A 20,023-nucleotide genomic window follows, 5' to 3' on the forward strand; every position below is an offset into this window, starting at 1 on the left:
TTATATTTAGAAGAGTGTGCTTTCGAAGTAAGGAAGTGCTGTATTGCTGCTAAAGAATATTGATATTTGAGCATGTGCTCATGCCTTGTGTGTGGTGTTTAGGTGTTGCGCTGTCTTCAGTGAAACTTAAACAACTCTAACCTCTGCTTTTCTCAAATCTCATATTTAGTGTTAGGATGCTTGACATAATTTCTTAGTTTAATTACTGAAGATTCAGAAATGTATACATACATATGATCTTATTTCTAAATAATGGCAGGTAAAAATCAGTAATACCTACCCTACCATATACTTAATCCATAGCAAATGCACTAAGAAACACTTCACGTCTCCACTCACCAGCTCTCCACATTAGGGCTGTATTCAGTCGCATCATCCTGGAGAGACTGTGGGGAATCCATATCCTCCCCATTTCCAGATGCACTAAAAGTAGTACAAAAAAGGATAAGTGCTAAGTCAGGCAGACATTTTGGCAAATTGCATGAAGAAACAGTCAATACAAGGAAGCAGTATCTACAGTAAAGCTGAAATTAATCTAATTTCACATGTTTAATTCCATCATTTTATCTCCCCTGTGTATTTTTAAAAAGTGATAAAAAGGAGAAGACTCGCAGGATTTTATTATATTAAAAATCATTAGGAAGGCAACCTATTTTGTGTATTTCTATGTTATTTCATTACAGATCCTGAAGTTGTGGGGTTTTTTTTTTTAAATTCACTCCTTTTTATGCATCTCCCTGAATACAAAGATTATGTTCTTCCTTTTTGCATGCTGAATTTGTCATCTACCACAAAACAAATATTGAAGCAGTTACTGTGCATGGGTTGCAAACACCCAATGAAAGGGATATACCTAAAGATTTACTACACAGTACACTGTAGGTAACTGAAGAGGAATTTGGCAGCTGACTAGAATGGAAGCTTCAGCTAAAAGAAACTGCAACTGGGCCCTAAATACATATTTAGGTAATAAATTTAAAGTATTCCAGTGGTATTGGTATTCTGTAATTACTGTACACCCTCTTCCAGATATTTCTGAATGCAGATCTGACTTAAAGATGAATTGATGGTAATTTTTCTTACTTGTATTTTGGTTTTCTATAAGGTTTATATTTTATGAACAACTTCAGGTTATGACATGGGAGACTGAACTATTATTGATAAAATGGGTACACGGACAGTAATGCAGAGATTCTGCACTGCTCTGCAGATATTCCCACCGCTTTGAAATAAGGCTGGTAGCTCAGAATCCATTCTTATTCAGTCCATCACTTCTCTGCAGAAAACCGTGAGGAATCTGGTGACAATGTGTGTGTCGGGTCTGCAGGTCTGGCTCTGAATGAGAAGATATTTGGATACCTTTCTGAAACCTAAACAGGATTGTCAGCTAATTCCACATAGTTGACCAAACACCCAGACAAAAACATCCGGCCATTCTGGGCTTATGCTAGATTTGAGGCATATTTCTCTTATTCATAATTATTGGCTTTTAGTACCTCTCCACATTTTAAAAATTAAGTGCATTCTTCCCAGTCATAATTATTCTCTATTCATTGAGCATAAATGTCTGTCTTTAAATATCTCATACTCAGCATCTTCCTATTGTTTGATTGTTGATGAGCAACAGAGGGAGGATGCCGGCACACAGCTGGGAACAGGGCTTGCTAAATTAGGCTGTGGTCTTCATGCTGGTTTTGCAGCAGAAAATACATAAATGGGTAAGTGGATTTCCTCCTACTATATCACAAACAGGGGCTAAGGAAAAAAACTCACCAAAATAGAAAGTATTGATTTTAAATTTATTCTAATTTGAGGCCTAATTTATTCAGACTAAATGACAGCAATAAAGATAAGTCATCTGGCAACAACTGACATCCAGAGTTCTGTCTCTGATGTAACCAAAAGCTATGAAAAGCCACCTGAAATTTTAGTTCTGAAGCACAGGGAGAAATGAGGAGTAAATGCTGAAAAGAAAGTAGCTATATTTGCAATATGACTATTGCATATGCATCTAACTTACCATGGACGAATATTTGAATCCATGGGTTTTGAAAACACAGGGGGAGATGTATTATTTGGAGTTGCATTGCTTTCAAAACCATCAATCTCTAGAAAAAAGTGGGAACTGTTGAACACATTGCATTAAAAAATTGTTAGTAAAAAGGCAAACCACCATAACATAAACAAAGCAATATACATACATGCCTTGGACAAGCTTGACAGTTTATATTTTCTGGCATCATATCTAATAAAATGCTGGAATAGAGGCTTATCTGCTTTTCCCTGGGGGAATCCCAGCCTCAAACATCATGCCCAGCACTTTTGTGCTGGCAGATGGGCAAAAGATCCTGAGATATTTTTAGGAGACACAGCATCAGATCCTGACATGTCTAAGCAACCACCCTAGCAGTCTAAAAACAACCTTGCATCCAACCTCTGTGCAAATAGCTAAATGCAACACCAGCCATTTATTGAACAGCCATACATGTATGTGTGCACACATACATATGCATATGCTTTTAAATCTACTGCATTCTAGCCCCTATATGTCCAGCTAGGAACCAGCAAGATGGATCATTCAAAGACCATCAGCAGTGATAAACACTAAATCAGAAAGCTGGAAAGGTCACATGTTAAATGGCATAAGACATTTCCACCCTCCAGGACTGAATTTGTAATCTCGCCAGTCAGAGCATGACATTTAACTATATCTAGCTAACGGACAGCTATTTATAGGGAAAAGAAAAAAGTGAAACAACACAGGGAAAAGGAGCATGAGAAAAATAGTAAGATTTAACCCTTTAAAAGCCTGTGGAGTTTGGAGGGAAAGTCGATGGCTCGAGATTACTAGGTCTCATTAAGCCATTGTGACATTTCACCTAAGACACGGGAGTTTCAGCGGTGAATACAGTGATTCCCACATGGCCTATAGTTTAGAATCTATCTTATACTTCTAAAATGTTCCAGTAATCAGCTGGCAAATATTTCAAATCACCTAATATTTGTAGTTTAGACAGTGGGATATTTCTTCCTTTCTTTTACCTGCACTCTCCTCACGCCCAAAGAATCCAGTGGAATGAAAGCACACATATTGATGTTAAAATGCATCATGTTATTAGAATACTACTGAACAACCTGTTGATGTCTGCTAAAAATAGCACAGTCTAACATCCCTCTCATTTTCCAATGTCTTGGTGATCCAAGTGTTAATTCACGGTGTGTAGATGTTTAAATTTATGACCTTTTAACATTTGAGATGTGCCTGTGAATGTATTCTAAGCATGCAGCAAATAAAATGCCACTTCTGGTTAGCAGGACTGTGTCCCTGCAATTACTTAGGCAGGGAAGTGCTCTTTACAGTATAAGAAAGACCTAGACAGAAACAGGACCGTTGCCATTACTTATACCACGCTTGCCAGATTCACAGCTGCTGCAAATCACTGTTGCTTCTTTGGGATCTGAATTTAGCACAGAGACTAAGGAGGATCGGAAAAAAACATGGGTCCATCCTGTTTTTTTGCATTCCCTATGACGCACAGGATCTACCCCAACAGGCAAACAGCTTTTGGTGGCCACAGTGAAGAAAGCCTGGAGAAGTGCCACACTTGAGGCTTTGAGGACCCTCTCCCCTGCCCTTGGCTCAGCACTGGAAGGGAAGTGCATGCCACCAGCTGATGTCCCTGAGAGCAGTTTCTGCTCTCCCAAAAGTGCCTTCATGCTGAAGAATTTGGTATTCAATGGATTTATAGCAGCTATGAAATGGGCCCTATTTTGGAGGCTGACAAACCTAACCTATCCCAGCATGTAGCTTATCTGGGGATACTACAGGTGGAGAAAGAAAAAAAAAAACACCGTGCAAAACAAGTGGACAATTGCCAAATACCGAAGTGCTTACGTGGCCACGGTGCTCACTGTCAGGAACACTGCCCACAGACACGATCAGGCTCTGACAACATTGGCAACACTCCTCCCAGCCTGCCTGTCGGTTTTCCTGAACTTGATTATATGCTGTTAGTTCACCCGAATACCAGGGGCTTCAAGAAGGGAGAAGTCATTGTCTTCATAAAGTACATATTGCCAGCACCTTTGACAAGTTAGAAATGCCACCCATGGACGTGTACTAGCTGCTTAGTGGTACAGTACACCAGAAGGAAGCAACAGAAGGACAGCAGCATAGAAACATATAATTAATAGAACATGTTAAGCCTCTGTATTAAAATTCACATGATCTTCATCCCCTATATTACAGGAATGTTGTCTGCCACAACCTGAGCTCTCAGGTGCGAGATGGGAAAAACCCCTAGGTTACTGTTATTGATGCCACAAAACTGAATGGAAGAGAGGAGCTTAAGTAACCGAAGGGCAATATTTGTCAGTATTTGCTGTAACTAGACAATCTTCCATGGAATTGCCTCTTTTTGAAGTACTACGTATATTGTGAGCTGTTCAGACACCTTGTCTCACCCTTTTACAACTACTGTGATGATACAAATGAAGAACTTCTTTTTGAACTTAATGACAGAAGGAGAAATTGGGCCACCCAGGCAGTGGGTCTCAAATAACTAATTACATCATTTCTGTAGATTATTAAGAATTATAAATGTCAGAACAGCCACAGTTCCCTGGGCCTTGAGAGTTTCAAAAATTGCTATAATAACTAGTGATTAGCCATGGAGTGAAAAGTTTATGAATGAAAATCCATGCTCACTCTACAGTAACTATCAGAGATGAATGACTACTTATATTTCCCTATTCATATTAAATACAAACCTTTAATCCACATCTTAATTCTACAGCATAAATTATACATGAAAATGAATATTTTATTCTATAAAATAAAATAGTTGAGAAAACTCATTAACCAGAATCATGAAAAATAGAGTGAATTCAGGTTTCTGTCTGTGATGGGACTTCTCCAACCGCCTGCTCTGCCAGCCCTCATCTTTTAATTTTACCTCTGCCTCTCCAATATCTGTCACGCTCCCATGTGAGGCTAAATTTGAAATATTCCCCTGTTTCCAGGTCAGCATCTCTTATTTAAAAGCCAGAGTACCTTGCCGTGTGATCTCTTTGAAAAGATCTCTCCACTTTCTCTTAAAATGCTGACCATTGTTAGACCATGTTCTTGTAGGCTCATACAGACGCAAAGAGTAGATGAAGAATGCCCAGCTGACATGAGACACAAGCTTAAGACTGGTGCATGAGTATAATACCTCTGGGATAGGGATTAAGTCTTTGTCCCGTTAAAGTGAACACACTATACATCTACCGAACTACCAGTATAATCTTCCACTTAACAGCATAAGCACACTATTTTTTAGGGCACCTTGTATTCATCAGGCCCATCTCATTCATATACACTACATGAAAAAAGTTGTTAGTGATATTTCAGTGCTAACATCTACTAAAGGGGATAAAAGAGGTAGTTTTATTATTTTAGACTAAGCTGAAGTCCTACCTTTTCTTTGTGGGAGTGCTTTCAGTTGGCTTTTTCTCTTGCTGGTTTGAAGTGGAGATACCAGACGGATTTGCTTTCTTGCCCATTAGGGGAATAATTTCTTTGTTATCTTTAATCATGTTTCTGCAGTAGATAGATTTACAGTTATTCAACTCCCTGTTCATTTGAAGAAAGCATGGTGACCAAATTGCCTATTTCCACTCTCTTCACATGTAAGCACACAAATCTTGACTTTTTTCCCCCCCTCAAAGTTTTTCATTTTCAGTTAAGCACATACATACTGTTTTGTGTGTCAAGGTTGGAAGGTTATATTCATGACTGATTAAATTACATTCTAACAAAAGTGGCATAAAGAGAGATACCATAAATCCAGGAGAACCATAACTTCAAACATGCACCTAAATTAAACTGAAGGGAGCCCATCAATCACAATGACAGTATCTGTTATTTAGAGAAACAAAAAGAGCAGAATGACTTTTATAAGTAGCCCCAAAGTTTGGGCATCTCTGCAGTTAATCTAAGGAATCCGTTCTTTCTTATCCAAGATAACTTTAGGAAACTGGTAAATTCCGGGAACATCTGCTGCAACACACACAATGTGTGAAGGAAGGTTTCAGACACAAAGCACAGTGAGCACAGAAAAAGCCCTGAAGTTTTTCAATATGTAGGAATAACGGAAGCAACAGACAGTCCGAATACTAACCCCAGGCAGAGCTTAGCTGAAAACAAACTATAACATGGATCACGCCAAGGACTTTTGTGTCCTGGTGACACTTCTTCACATTTCTTCAGGAAAAAGAAAAATCATGACTCTATTAAATGTGAACAAACGCCAGCATGTGACACAAAAGGACCTTAATGCATGTATCTGCCTATGAACACTCACAGCATGAATTCTGTAAGTAATAATGAATAATTATCTTCCTATTTCTCAATATAATACTTAAGGGCATCATTTTAAATCACCAAGGATAACTGAAAAGCAAGAGAGCAAATTCAAGATCCTTTAAAATTCATTGCATGTAGAAATAGCAAGTTTTATGAGGTCATGGATGCATTGGCAAGCAAATCGGGGAAGTGCTCTCCATAACCAAGGACTTACAATAATCACAGCCTGCAGGTTTGAACAAAATGATTTTTCCCCTCCCTTCTCCACTTTCCTTAATGTGACAAATGTACAAAGAAATTTTTACATTCCTGTGACAATGTTGTCAACTAGAATTTGTTCATTATGGGAATAACAAGATGCAGAAAGCAGACTGTGGAGTGTGTTTGAACACACATGACTGCTGGTGTTAGAGAAGAAATGGACACGTGGAATACATTGATATTTGAATGAAAATCCATTAGTGTGTATACAACAATTGTTTAAATATAGGAAGATTTTCCATCCCAAGGATAGAGAATTGAGAGTTTGCAAGGCTCAAACACCTGTAAATGCAGTTGTAATTTCTTGTAACTAACAGGAACAGAGGAGAAATCTGAAATACTGGAAAGTACCCTTTATCTTGGAGGGCTTTGTTTAAAAAATGAACATATCAAAAATAAAATGTTACTGTCTTTTCTACCATTGGTAGACATTTTTACATGACAAATGTGAAATCACACCAGTGCAACTCAGAATCCTGCATAATTTGGATGCATTTCTTGAGAATTCATATCACAACACTCAGAAATAATTCAGAAAGGGCAAATCTGATGTTACTTTATACACTTGCAAGCAAAGGACACTTATTCACTGAAGTAAGTGTACAAAAGAACAAAACTTGGATATTACATAATTTGAGGTAGTAAATAGTTTTGTCCATGCCTTTGAAAAATGCAGTACTGTAGATCTGCAGACATGTTGTATCAGTTATTAAAATGCAGCTAAAACAAATTACTTCTGACTTGTTTAGTTGACAAATAATTCTGCTATTTATTTCTTACAGAGTGCCATAAGAATACACTGCAGCTTACAAGTGCATTAAAAACATGGTTCCCATCCAGAGGAAGAGATAAATGAGATACTTGAATAAATCAAATATAAGGGGAGTAAAATAAGACAGAGACTGGCATTAAATACTATCACAAAAGCAGTGACTTTAGAGAAAGAGAACAGCTGGAAACAGACCAAGAGGTAGAAGAGCAGGTCAAACAGGAGGCTGTGCGAAAGGAGTTGCTGAGCTAAGATTGGCACAGCCAGCATGCGTGCGAGTTGGAGAAGTCAGAGTGTGCTAGGAAGAGCTGGAGAAAATAAAAACTGAGGCTGACGTCAGTAAAGCATACAAGGGACATAGGGAAGAGCCGCTCATTTGTGAGCGATGCCAGAGCTGCTCAGATACACCATGCTTCGGCATGGGCCAGCTGCAGGAGAGCAAGATTAAGCCCTGTCTGCAACCAGTTTTCACAGAAGAGGTTTTAGCAATGGCTTAAGAGAAGGCGAGGTGGTTTAGGAGATATAATGTTAGAGCACTGAGGTTGTACTGTGTAATGAAAGACTACCGAACCATCAGTGATTCAAGGAAACAATCTGGGAAGGAAAAAGAGGAAAGATTCATTTTTGCATACATGGACTACAGCTTTCAAAGGCACTTGGGAGACTGGACTGTGTAGTTGCAGCCACAGAGACTATTTTAAATGAGATCTCAAGTCTGCACAAGTAAATAACTGCAGGCACAGTGGAAGAAGGACCTTGCTACTGTGCTGAGGTAGCATCTGTTTCTCATTTGTAATCACAATTAATTGCATGCTCAGATGAAAACCAAGGCAAGGCTTTTGACAGTATGGCCTACGGAGCTCACTTCTTGTTCTAGCTTTATCCATGCAAATCTCATGGAAGTTAATGGAGCTTTTATGCTTATCAGCTTCTTCCCTCTGTCTCGTTAGTTTAATGACCAACTGCTTCCATCATCTTCTGAGATCTCCCCCTGCATTATCACTAATCTATAGTATATAGAGTAAAATAGTGCAACCATCCAGAGAATGTCAAATCATATGTTGTGCAGCTTGCACAACCTGATATGGACTGCCTTCTTTGGTGTAACTACTTTTCACTCTCATTATCTAGTTAATTGTTACCTTCAGGCCACCTGAGACAAGGTTTACTTGCAGTGGGCAAGGAGACAAAAATATGTTGATTTATAGTATTAAGAATTAATTTGGAGGGGACAGTGAGTACACTGAGGACTTAGTATCTCACTTGCAGTGTGGTGGGGATAAGAAAAGGCCATTTATCTGTGATGGTGAATGGGACTGTGCCACTCTTACAGCAAGTGGTACTTTTTGCACTATCACAAACTCCTCATGCTTATCTGAGACCAAGAAAAATCATACATATTTGTATCTCTATAGATCAATGATAGCACGAACACAGTGGCTAAAGAGAGAATCATACAAATGACAAGAAACACTCAGCTGTGCTGTCACGGTACAAGCTACTTCCTTAGGGGCAGAGGAGCAGAAGTGACTACTAATAGTTGTTTAATTCACAGGCTCCTCCGAACATCCACAGCACAGACCACCCTTTCCAGCACCTACAAGCTAATTCTTACTAGCTCATAGAAAAAATATCCCCTCCCCCAGGGGAAAGACGATAAAACTCCATTTTGGCTTTTGTGTATTATTTTTGATATGGTATGACTCTTATCAGGAGAAAGGTACTCGTGATAGAAAAAGAGTTTCATCTTTCAGTAAGATTTTCAAACTTTTGAGAGGCTGTAGTGGAGATTAGGTGCTATCTAAGAGTCATTTTCTTCTTGGTGAGAAATTTGTTCCTTTCTAGAAAGGCTTTTTTAAAGAGGAATTAAAAAAGATCTCTGTGAAGAGCAACCTTTCTTCCCTGAGGAAAATGTTATTCACCTGCCTATGCCCATATTAGACAAAAAGACGACATTCTGATGAGTTGAAATAAAGATTGTTCCACCCGGCCAGGTATTTTACTTTTGATACAGGAACTGAGACTTTCAACAGGAGGTGAAAATATTGAAGTTTAGGTTGTATGACAGTATATTTTGGATCCCCTTAGCACAGAAATTAAGAAATGCTACAGTGCATGAAGTTGAAAAATACAAACGAAATTGATTTTATCTTTTTCTTCACTTCTGAATGCCCAAGGAGTCAATGTGACACAACTCAGGAGAAAGATTAATAAACTAGAAAAACAGCAAGAAGTACAAAAGAACAGCCTTCTCCAGTTGAAAGAGAGGTTTAGTCTTTGTCTTTTGAAGATTTCACTCTCCATAAGAGCATCGCACCTACACCAAACACTCACAGCAGTGCTCAGACAACTTACCACGCTGATGAAACTTGCATTCAGGTGTAAAAGAAGCACCTCAGAACTGTAGGATCCCGCTGACGCTGCGGCAACATCCAAAGACACTAATCTGCCAAATGAGTAAAGCTATAATCAGGCTCAAAACTATGTGAAAAACGCAAAAACACCCTCCTTCGGCCTGCCGGTTTTCTCGGCCGATGGAAAGCCCAGAGCAGTACAGTGCCGGAGTACTGCAGCCTTACAGGATTTGTTACACCGTAAATTAGGGAGCTGAGAGAAACTTGCTAGACAACAAACTCTTTACTTCATAGCTGCCAAACTGGGATGACACATATGCAAGCAATAATTATATACCAAAGTGTTACTAAAGCTGAGTCGCTTAAGGATGATTTAATGGCAGCAGTAGAGTATCTAAAGCAATCACAGCCCTCTGCAGTTTACTTACTGTTTTCAAAAGAAAATGGTTATGCACACACATTTGGGTTGCAAATGACATCCCTTTACGTCATGCTTAGTTTATTTTATGTTACAGTACCTTTCAGAAAGCACAAGGTAAAAATGAGAAAAAGATCATGGTAAGTGTGCCAGAAAGCAGAAATATTTGCTATTATTGAGAAAATAGAAATGGGCTTAGAAAATGTTACATTTTCACAGTGATAACGGCAGTGAAAACCCAGTGGATGTCTTTACATCTTTCCCTGTCTAGTTTTTGATGAACATGTACTTTTAGGCTCTGCAAGGATACAAACGGGCATGTTGCACATAAACAGCACTGGTGTTATTTCTTGCTGTGCTGTCTACAGGAATTGGCATTTTTCAGCTTTGCTCATTTTGAGCTCTTGAGCAGCTGCTAATACAGACTTCTTTATGGGACATGCTGGATAGAGTTTTTCCTTTATCTCTAGAAACAGCATGTTTAAAACTTCCACATCTTTGTAGCGATGCCTAAGAGATATTCTTATGGCTACTGTTCTCTCCTTTACAGATTTTAAATAAGTGGATTTAAGGGGATTTATGCACATCAGCTAAACAGAAAGCTTCCTCAGGCTATAGACAAGGGAAGAAAGCATCAAATTTGGGGGGAGTTTGGTGGAAGGTGGATAGAGAATTTGGAAAGCAAAGCATAATACAGCTTAGGATGTTAAGACCTGGAATCAAATATTTGAAACCTGAAGAACATGGCTTTAAAATATATCTGCAAACTGTAGGCAAACCCCTCCTGTTCATCAAGTAGATCTCTTTAAAGAAGACTGCTGAGCATTAAATTTGCCTCAAATCAAGGTCAAATCTACTGTGTGAAATACCAGGGAGCACTGCCCTGTCTCTGGAAGTGAATTAGCTTCCCATAAGCAGCGTGGTGAAACGGGCTGTGCCTAGGCCAGCTTGATTTTGCCCTGCAAGACCTTGGTTGGATGTGCTGAGCACACATCCAGCTTTGCCTGAGGCAAATTTATGATGATGTACTCCAAACCCTGCACCAGGAAGGTGGTTCACACCTTGTCCAGTGACTGTGCCTAAGCTAATATACTACAATATTGAGACAGCTGCTTTGATAGCCCCCCAGGTGCTGGTCTACCCACCTGGAATAAGGGCTGAATATTGACATTTAAGCTTGCCTGGGAGATGATTGACTTAGCTGTCCATGCAAACTGCAAGAGAAGACTGTTTAATTGAAGTCATTCTGAGGTGGGAGAGTCACATGTGAAAACAGGCAAAGTTAGATTAACTGTGTGAAGGTGCATTTGAGGACTCTTGCTTTAACTCGCATCTAAACCACAGTAACAGACTGGTTAAGAAATTCCTCTGGTAAAGAGAGAGAAAATGCATTTGTCAGCAAGCAGTACCTTGAACTCAGAAAGCAGCTAGATCTGAAAGGACCCAGATCCGCATGGCTTAGCAGAATACAGGACCGAGCAGCGTGGTAACTTATAATGTAGTGCCAGATATCCAAAAAGAAAAACCAGGACAAGCTACAGCAAGAGAGTCAGACCGCTGCATCAAACCTGCCTAGGAAAAGGTGCAGAGGATTACAAGAGCTGTAACAGTTCACGTGCTTGGAAATTACACTTCATCCCGCCTGATCTGTTTTAACAGCTTCTCATTCCATTACGAGGACAGCCTTGACTTGCTATACCTAAGCGTGGCCTTTTCCGTGCAATTGTCAGATTTAGGAAACATGAGCCCAGACTGTTTCTAGCTAATCCTCCTGAAAACAGATAAGAATGGCACACATTAGAGATAGGTGTTGTGAGCTTGAACTGAGTTATTTTTAAGGGCAGACTTAAGAGGCAGGAAATGAGAGGCAGAACTACAGTAAGTCACATCTGTGCAAACATTTTCTTATGGTTTTAATCATTAACCCACTTAACCTTTATGTTCCCAGACCTGTTCCACCCAGAGATTTCTGACAAGGCTAGCATTTTTCAGAAGCCATAGAGGGTTTTGCAACAGGTTGTATCATGGCTGTGTAGACCTTTCTACAGAGTTTTACAACAGTTACCAGCTGGTTCAATGTCAAAAGGGCCTCAAACAATAATGTTATGCTGCTTTTTACCAGTTACTAACAGAGATGCCATAAAGGTCAGGAACATTAATACCCAGGCACAGATCTCCTATGAAAAATTACTTGAAAATGTTAGCTTTGGATAGTCTGTGTGGTACCAGTAAGCAGCACATATGCATCCTATTTGGCATTCATTATTTTGTTTTTCTAACAAGTGCTAGACTTGCTAGAAACTAAAATGAACAAGATGAAGGAAGCCCCAGATGGGAGGGATTGAGCATTTGGAGATCTGCCATCTGACATCAGGGAGTCAGAGCTGCCTTTTCTGTTCTGCTGTTACGTGACATGATCAGAGTCAAACTCACATTAGGAAGTTATTCAGATGTTATATTTAATTCTCTGATTTTTGCTACTCCAACAGGGACTCACTAAGAGGAAAAGCCATTGTCTAAAAAGCATTTTTAACATTAATGAGTAACAGCAAGAATAATTGTAAGTTACTTATTGTCAGCATTCCCGTCCTCAAACTCCAAAGCTTAAGTATTAAAACACTGTACATGCCAACCACCAGTATCAGCCCTGATCAGTTCCCCTGAGCTTAATGTTTAATTGATTCACAAGAGACTTCATGATTTTTCACTGTTGAAAAAGTGCATTTAAATTCTCTTCATTTCTGTAGAAAAGAATTCAGAATCATTGTTTTGATGTGGGCAGAATCCACAAGAGATCACATACAGACTGGTTTTAAAGAATGCTTATGCATTTGATGTTAGTAGCATAGTTTATGCTGAAGAACCACATAAAGATGTACTTCAGTAGGGTCTGAAAAGCAGCGTAAGATACTACCATTTTCCCATAGATTTTTCCAGGTAACTTGAAACCAGGTATAAGGAGGGAAGAAGGTGGGAGAGGAAAGGAAGGTCACAACAGCGTGCTGCTGTGCTACCCTGACTAGGGCACGGAAAGAGTGCTCTGCTGTTGGCAGTGTGCTTTAAGAGAGTGTGAACAAAGAAACCATTCCACAGGAAATGCAGCAAGGCAGAGCTTTCCCAATCTTATGGGCTTGCTTTCTAACATTGAACTCCTGATTTTAGGAGTCAGATTTTCTTCATATATGTCCAGTACCCAGTATTAAGAGGATTCATGTTATTCATTCCTCTTCAGTTAACCACGATAAAAGCAGCCAGTTGTCTCCCTTGCAACAGACCTTCTTATGCCACCAGAAAAACATAGCAGCAGGAAAAAAAAAAAAAAAAGATACCTGTCTATACATCTTAAATCAACAAATTGACCTTGATCCTTAACATTTTCCTTCACAGGGCATTTTACACAAACTGTATAAGGAAAAAATGATGAAATAACTGTTGCTTAACAGATCAGTGTTACTATCTCTTTCAATTTCTCCTACTGCAAAAAAAATGAAAGTCTAATCATACAAAATTCTACCTGAACTCAGAGATGCATGTTGCTGTTTAAAGATTGCTTTTCCATTTTCACAGTAATTCATACAAGTGTTGTCCTAGGCAGAAAACTTCCCCTTAGCAACTACTATTTTAGCAATATGACCATTTTTACTCAGTTCTATAAATGATTTTTTTTAATAATTGTACCTGACTTTTTAACCAAATCATTCCTCGTTTTCCAGATGTTGCTGAAATTCACACTTTGTTTAGCTATTTTCACTCTGAAGTGTGGAAGATAAGGGACTTTGAGGAACAGCTGAATTCTGGGCTGAATTTGTTTTTACAGTGATAACACTTTCAGACATGTACACTGTGCAATATGCCAAGCAACTAGTTGAAAACACATTTTCAGACGCAGAGACTGCAGCTAGCAGAATTAAATAGTGTATTCCTGACTGTGCATTAAGTACCCAGCTTCAGTAACGCTATCTCCCCAATTCCTCCACTCTTAAAGTTAAACTCATTATAAGATTATATCTGTGAACTGCTACACCTGTATGAAGAGCTTTTCACCCCCATCCAGACAACTGAATGGCACTTGCAAATATTTAAGTATTAGGCACACTGTGAGATAAGAGATTATTGTGTACAGCTGAGCAGTAGAGATATGTATTAGGCTGTACATATTTGCTATCGCTTAACAAGAGACTGCCTGGGGGAAAATCCTTCCAGGAAAATACTGGGATATCACCTGACAGCTGGTACAGTCCAGACTCCAGGGGAAAGTCAGCCTCTTTAGCAATATAATCATGCACATTTGCTTAACATTCATACCTGGATTTTTTTAATTCCTTAGGGATTCCTGTCATGGAATAGCAGTCATATTCACCAGAGGACTGAGAAGTGTTATTGCAGTCTCCCTCCATCATGAGCATCTTCTCTGCAACTATGTCACCATGCATGCAGCTTATTTGTTGTCCCTTTTTTCCTCAGGGGAAGCAAAAGAGATGAGCCTGGTACACTGAAGGAACAGCACCACTCTTGGGACTGTCAAAATTACCCAGCAGCCAGACACCTTAATTATTTTGCTGTACACAATAGCTGAATCTTCTAGACTCAATTCAAGCAGATTCCTCCAGGTGCAGTTCTGATGCCCTGAAACTCCTGGCTATTCCAATGAGCAATACTGCCCATGACACTCCTCAGCCTGACTCTAATTTGTTGTTGTCTTGTCTATCATAGCTAAGCTGCTAGCTTTGGGAAGAAGGACATTTCTATTTTGTATTTGCACAGCACTCAGCATAGCAGTACCCTGATTCATGGCTAGAGCTCACAGAGACTATTCTAATACACAGAAAAAAAGAAGAGAGTCTGATCCTACATCCCAGCTTCTACCCATTCCCCCATTCCCAAAGAAGAAGGACAAGTTCCCTTTCTCCCTTTTTATACTCCTTCTCCACCTGCTAATGCAGTCATCTCCACCTGAATCGCTCCAATTCCTGCACTGAGTGTAGACACCTGTAGCTACTTCCCTACGCAGGGAGTTGCTCAGTCATGAATTGGTTGAAATCAGTGTAGTAAAAAACTGCTCTGTGTTAGTGGCACCAGCATTTGCCTTCAGGTCATAGTTAACCCCTCTCTTGGCAAAATTACAGGAGACTGCATAAACACCAGGTAATAATAAATGATGGGAAGAATGACTCTGTCACTCTTTTCCTGTCTTTTGTCTCGTATCTGTGCTGCTGGTAGTGCTCCCTGCCATTCCCAGGGCACAGACTAACCATGCAGACCTACAAGGACCCTTGCCAGTTGTCACTCCATCCATCGGTGCGGTGTTGGGCACTTTTCCTTGTGCCTGTCCTGCATGTACCATCTGCTGGCGCTGCAGGTCACAGGCTGTGTGCGGTCAGCGGACGATGCTCACGTGTATATGTGACCTTCCGAGGCTTCTATTTTAGGAAGAAAGAAAGTCAGTTTTAAGACCATGAGATAGGCAGTTTTTATGGCCATTGGCTCTGACTTCAGGGTCACCCAGAAGGGCACCATATCTCCTGCATGAATCAACGTGTAACACTTCTTTCAGATCTTTCAAAGCACAAACTTTGCTTGGCTGTTCTGAGACCCACAGTCCCAACTAGGTCAGGGTTGTTCTCAGCCTGAGTTTGTACCATTAGTAAATCTTCAGTTGTGGTGTGTAATTTCTGGTAACACTTAGCAGTGCAAAGGAATTAAGCAATACAAAAATGCTTCAAGGAATACACCATGTACAGAGTGTGCCCCACCCATGCACTACATTTTTTTGCCCAAGTCTGTTCTGCTACTTTTTCACTCAAGCAGCCTTTTGAGGGTAATCGTCAAATCCAGGGAGGCACTTCAATATTATCATAGTTTCAGGTTGAATTTATAGCTCAGTCATCTGGTTTTAAGAGCATCAAGCCTCCTTTTCTAAAAGGAAAAAATGTCACCTGTCTCCTCCATCTAAATCTGGGGAACATTTCTTTTCCCTTCCCCCCACAAAAAGCTGATTAGAGCTAGAAAAAAAATCTGAGGCCAACCAAAATTCACCCACTATCAGGTCCTACACTGGGAGCTAAATTCTGCATCAACTACAGCAGCATATGGGACACTCACTAACCATAACAAATTAAAGTCCTGCAGATTCTTTGCACTTACCATCATGACCTCTCTGGGAAATAAGTGAAGCAGAATTCAAGGTGACCATCTACCAGTCAAAATCAATCCTCTTATACTTTGGTTTCCCCAAAATAAGAGAGTTGAAACCTGCAGGTCTCATGTTGCTGCTGTCATGATGGCACTGAATGTATTTGCTTACATGTGCTGAAGTTTGAATCTTCCAGGGTTTCCAAAGGGAGTTCTTTGGGCAGACACACATCATATACTCTTCATAGACAGATCATCTTTCCAGGATATATTTTCCCTGTTTCAATTTCAACCCATTTTTCTCAGTAAAACCCCTTTTATTATGTAAATCATTTCCTCTCTTTGTCAGTGCTTAGATTTTCTCTTATTCAGTGCTTAGCTAAGATACAGTTAACTGCTGCCACTTGTCCTTGCAAATCAGTCTTTTGAGAACTCTCTATGCATTTCCAGCACTGAACTTCACTTTTCAATATCCTTCTGGTAATGAGGGACATTGAACTGATGACCTCCCTATATCTTTCTCTACACCAGTTAAACAGTTTTGGCTTTCTCCCTCTAACAGCAACTGAGGACACCATCCCTTTTCTCTGGGTGGTTCTCTATCCACATTCTCCTTTGGAATATGAGGAACTGTCTGGGCTAAACCTACTACGTCAGGTTGGAAATGAATGACTTCCATTTGGTGATGTGGCTTAAAACTGCTCTTACTGGCTGAGTGAGTAGGATACTTCCTTCCAGTTCCTGTAATTGGGAGTTGCTCTCACTGGCTACTCCATAGCTGGCTGACATGGCAATTCCAGGAAAGATGAGTTTTCATGTCAACGTTGAGATGACTAAAATGTTCACAGAGGTCCATTACAACAACAATGGAGAAATATAGTTCTGCATGATGATGGATTCTGAAAACCACAGCGATTCTGTAAATGTTCATGTCTCCTCATGTCCATTCATTACCTGTGTGTTGAAACAGGAAGCGTTACTAATGATGAGGTAGCTTTGCTGCAGAATCACAAGCACACCAGAAAGATAGAAGTCTCAGGAGGTCATTTGGTTGATTTCTCCTTCTTTCCAGGGAGACAGGGTGCTCTCCACCGTCAATTTCCAAGTGCTTTGCACAGTTTAATGTCAGATGTAGGAGAAACTGGGCATCCATATTGTCTCTGTGGAAACTAATTCAGCATCAGAAGTGATCTCAGTCTCAGTCTGCATGACGGGAAGCACTTCAGAGCCCTATAACCACATCAGAAGACCTGGGATGCCCATGCTGCATCTAGCAGTGTCAGCAAAGACAGCTTCCCCCTAGGCCCTAGTAAATCCATGCCTGTAGCCTAACGGAGCAAGACTCACAAGAACCTTTACTACAAGAGGATTGTCTCTAATGCAGCAAAAAGTACAAGCTGGCATTATATATCCAAACACATTGGCTGCCAGTGGGTTGCTCTGAGTATGGCTTATCTGGGATTTTTAATGTACATGAATTCTTTTGGCTTGGAAGATTTACCACAACAGCTTTCTCTAAAATATACAGAATTCCTACTGATGGGGACATGAAAAGCTCTAGCGCCAGAACCTGAGTCCACTGGCTTTATCTCATAAGGTTATGGGGTTGGTGGGATCCCCTGTGTTTTGTAACACTGCAGTGCTCACTGGGCACACACCTTGGGGATTTTGGAGTATTGGGCACTCCAGCAAAGATGCTTGGCTGAGTAACATGCTAGTATGATACACACATTTGCCACAGACAAATGATGGGAGTAGCTGTCATTTGGCAAAGAGAAACCTGATTCTGCTTAATGAATCTGAATGGGGGCAGCAAAGCAGGGCAGTGGTGTTAGAGGGAGAAGGACTTTCCTGGGACAGGTTAGCTGTGGGGTAGCCCAGAGGGACTGGGTAGCATCCCTGCACGTGGCTTGTGGGCCTTCCTGTGGGCCCTGGAGTCTGCCACGGACCCCACCACAAACTAGCAGCGAGTTGCACAAGGAGGCATTAGCATTAGTGTTTAATTAGGACAAGGGTTATCTAGATACCAGCAGCAGTTGTTGCGGAGGGCACAGTGAGCACAGACAGAAATATGGGCTGTGCGGCTCCAGGTCTTACAGGCAGGGTGTATATTTTTCTCAGCTAATTCAGAAATTACTAGAGTTTGAAAGACATGACAGCTCAGCTCATGTGGCAGGCTAGACACAGGTCACATCTCAGGTGTTGCAATGCTCTGACATACTGGGATCGTATCTGCCCATTTTCAGTTATTGAAGGAGTGTAGCCCAACCCATCTTAGCCCAACTCATCTCTTCTCATTATCTCCCATCACACACACATCCGCACTCATCTGTAAGCTATTCTTAAAGCACGAATATTTCCTGGCAAGCCAGCTCTCTGCCTGGGGGTTACTTGCAGTCCTCCACCGCGAGAGCGTGTCTTTGTGCTCTCTGTCCATCCAGAAGCAGCGTGTTCCCCGCAGGCATCCCACCCAATCTGCCAGAGCAGAGACGCACCTTCTTTTCCAGAGGCAAACCTCTGCACTTAGGTGGAAAGCAGATGAAGGAAGTAAATTGTGGCAAACAGAGACACGGCCAGCTGAATCGGAATGAATGGATGTGGCACTGGGCTAGAGCCACTGCCAAGCTGTATCTCCCCACCTGTGGGAAACGAATTTCTGCCCATAGCAGTAACTAAGTGATAATATAACTGGAAATTCTGACAGTTTACTAATAATTTACTTTAGAAAAAAATGAGATAATTTTGTTTGCTTTCCTAGAGAAGGCTAAAGGATTTTTAAAAATGTAACCAAAAAACCCACCAGCACCAGCCTATACTGCAACTGCAGGGCATTTACAGTTTGAACCACGGCATTGTATTGATGTGTATATTTACTCTAGATTTTAGCACTTCATTTTGTTTCTTAAAAAGTCCCTGTGGTCTTTGTAATCCTGAAAACAGGAACAGGGAAGAAAAAGGGGGGGGGGCAGGAAAGTAGAGGTCTATATTCTGCTCAGGTAAGCCACGGCAGATCAGTCCTTCTGGTTTGGAACCTGATGTAGTTCAAGGTGGAATTTAATGGATAAGAGCAGGTCTCTACACAAGCCGATAATTATGAGAAATGTAATGCTTCCAGGAGATATAAGAGCTTTATTTAACTAATGAAAGCTTTCCAACTACGTCATGTTGCCGTCATGCTTTCAAGCATAAATTTGCCCTGGCACATAAAGGCGTAGAGGCAATGAACTATATGTTTTTCTGGTGAACCCCTTTCTACATTTATGATTAATATTTATAATTTCACTGTCTCAGCCTGTCTTGTTTACTTAGCTGTACTTGTTCAACATGTGGGCTTTTACCACGTTCAGCATGGAGCACGACGAGGCCCTTATCTCCTCTATAGGGACTGCTACCAAGTGTATAGAGATGCACCTTTGTAATGGTACACTGAACATGCGTACTTCAAACATCTTTTGTGGTTTCCTTCTCTACTAGAGACAAAATGAATGGCTTGTTGGGTTTAAATTACAGTTTTTTGAAAGGAATTATTTCAAATGCTTTGGAAATTTTCTATGGTTATACTCTGCAAAACTATGAAATAAAATGATGTCTCTCCTGAATGATAGTTTAGCAAAAGAAACAGGAATTATTAGTCCTCTAGATGGTGCTACTATTTCAAATAAAGCAGCTGGATCCTAGAAGACTTTGTTGAAACATATTGCTATAATACCCTAGGAGGAAGAAGCACTGTGAAAAATCCTGAC

At 40.4% G+C, this 20,023-nt stretch overlaps 1 protein-coding gene across 2 annotated transcripts in view; it reads right to left on the reverse strand.

Annotated features, from left to right (window-relative positions):
• Nucleotides 1-10,007, reverse strand: part of TRPV3 (transient receptor potential cation channel subfamily V member 3) — a 24,053-nt gene extending 14,046 nt beyond the window's left edge. For both annotated transcript variants that reach the window (XM_064523187.1, XM_026101449.2), the window contains exons 1-4: nucleotides 9,732-10,007; nucleotides 5,459-5,581; nucleotides 2,021-2,125; nucleotides 340-423 (exon numbers count right to left, since the gene is read on the reverse strand). In XM_064523187.1, coding sequence (XP_064379257.1) covers nucleotides 340-423; nucleotides 2,021-2,125; nucleotides 5,459-5,577 — 308 coding nt within the window. In that variant the 5' untranslated portion in view covers nucleotides 5,578-5,581; nucleotides 9,732-10,007. The remainder of the gene's footprint in view (nucleotides 1-339; nucleotides 424-2,020; nucleotides 2,126-5,458; nucleotides 5,582-9,731) is intronic.
• Nucleotides 10,008-20,023: the final 10,016 nt, after the last annotated feature.

Source organism: Dromaius novaehollandiae, chromosome 19 (assembly GCF_036370855.1).
Source record: "Dromaius novaehollandiae isolate bDroNov1 chromosome 19, bDroNov1.hap1, whole genome shotgun sequence".
NCBI classification, from domain to species: Eukaryota; Metazoa; Chordata; class Aves; order Casuariiformes; family Dromaiidae; genus Dromaius; species Dromaius novaehollandiae.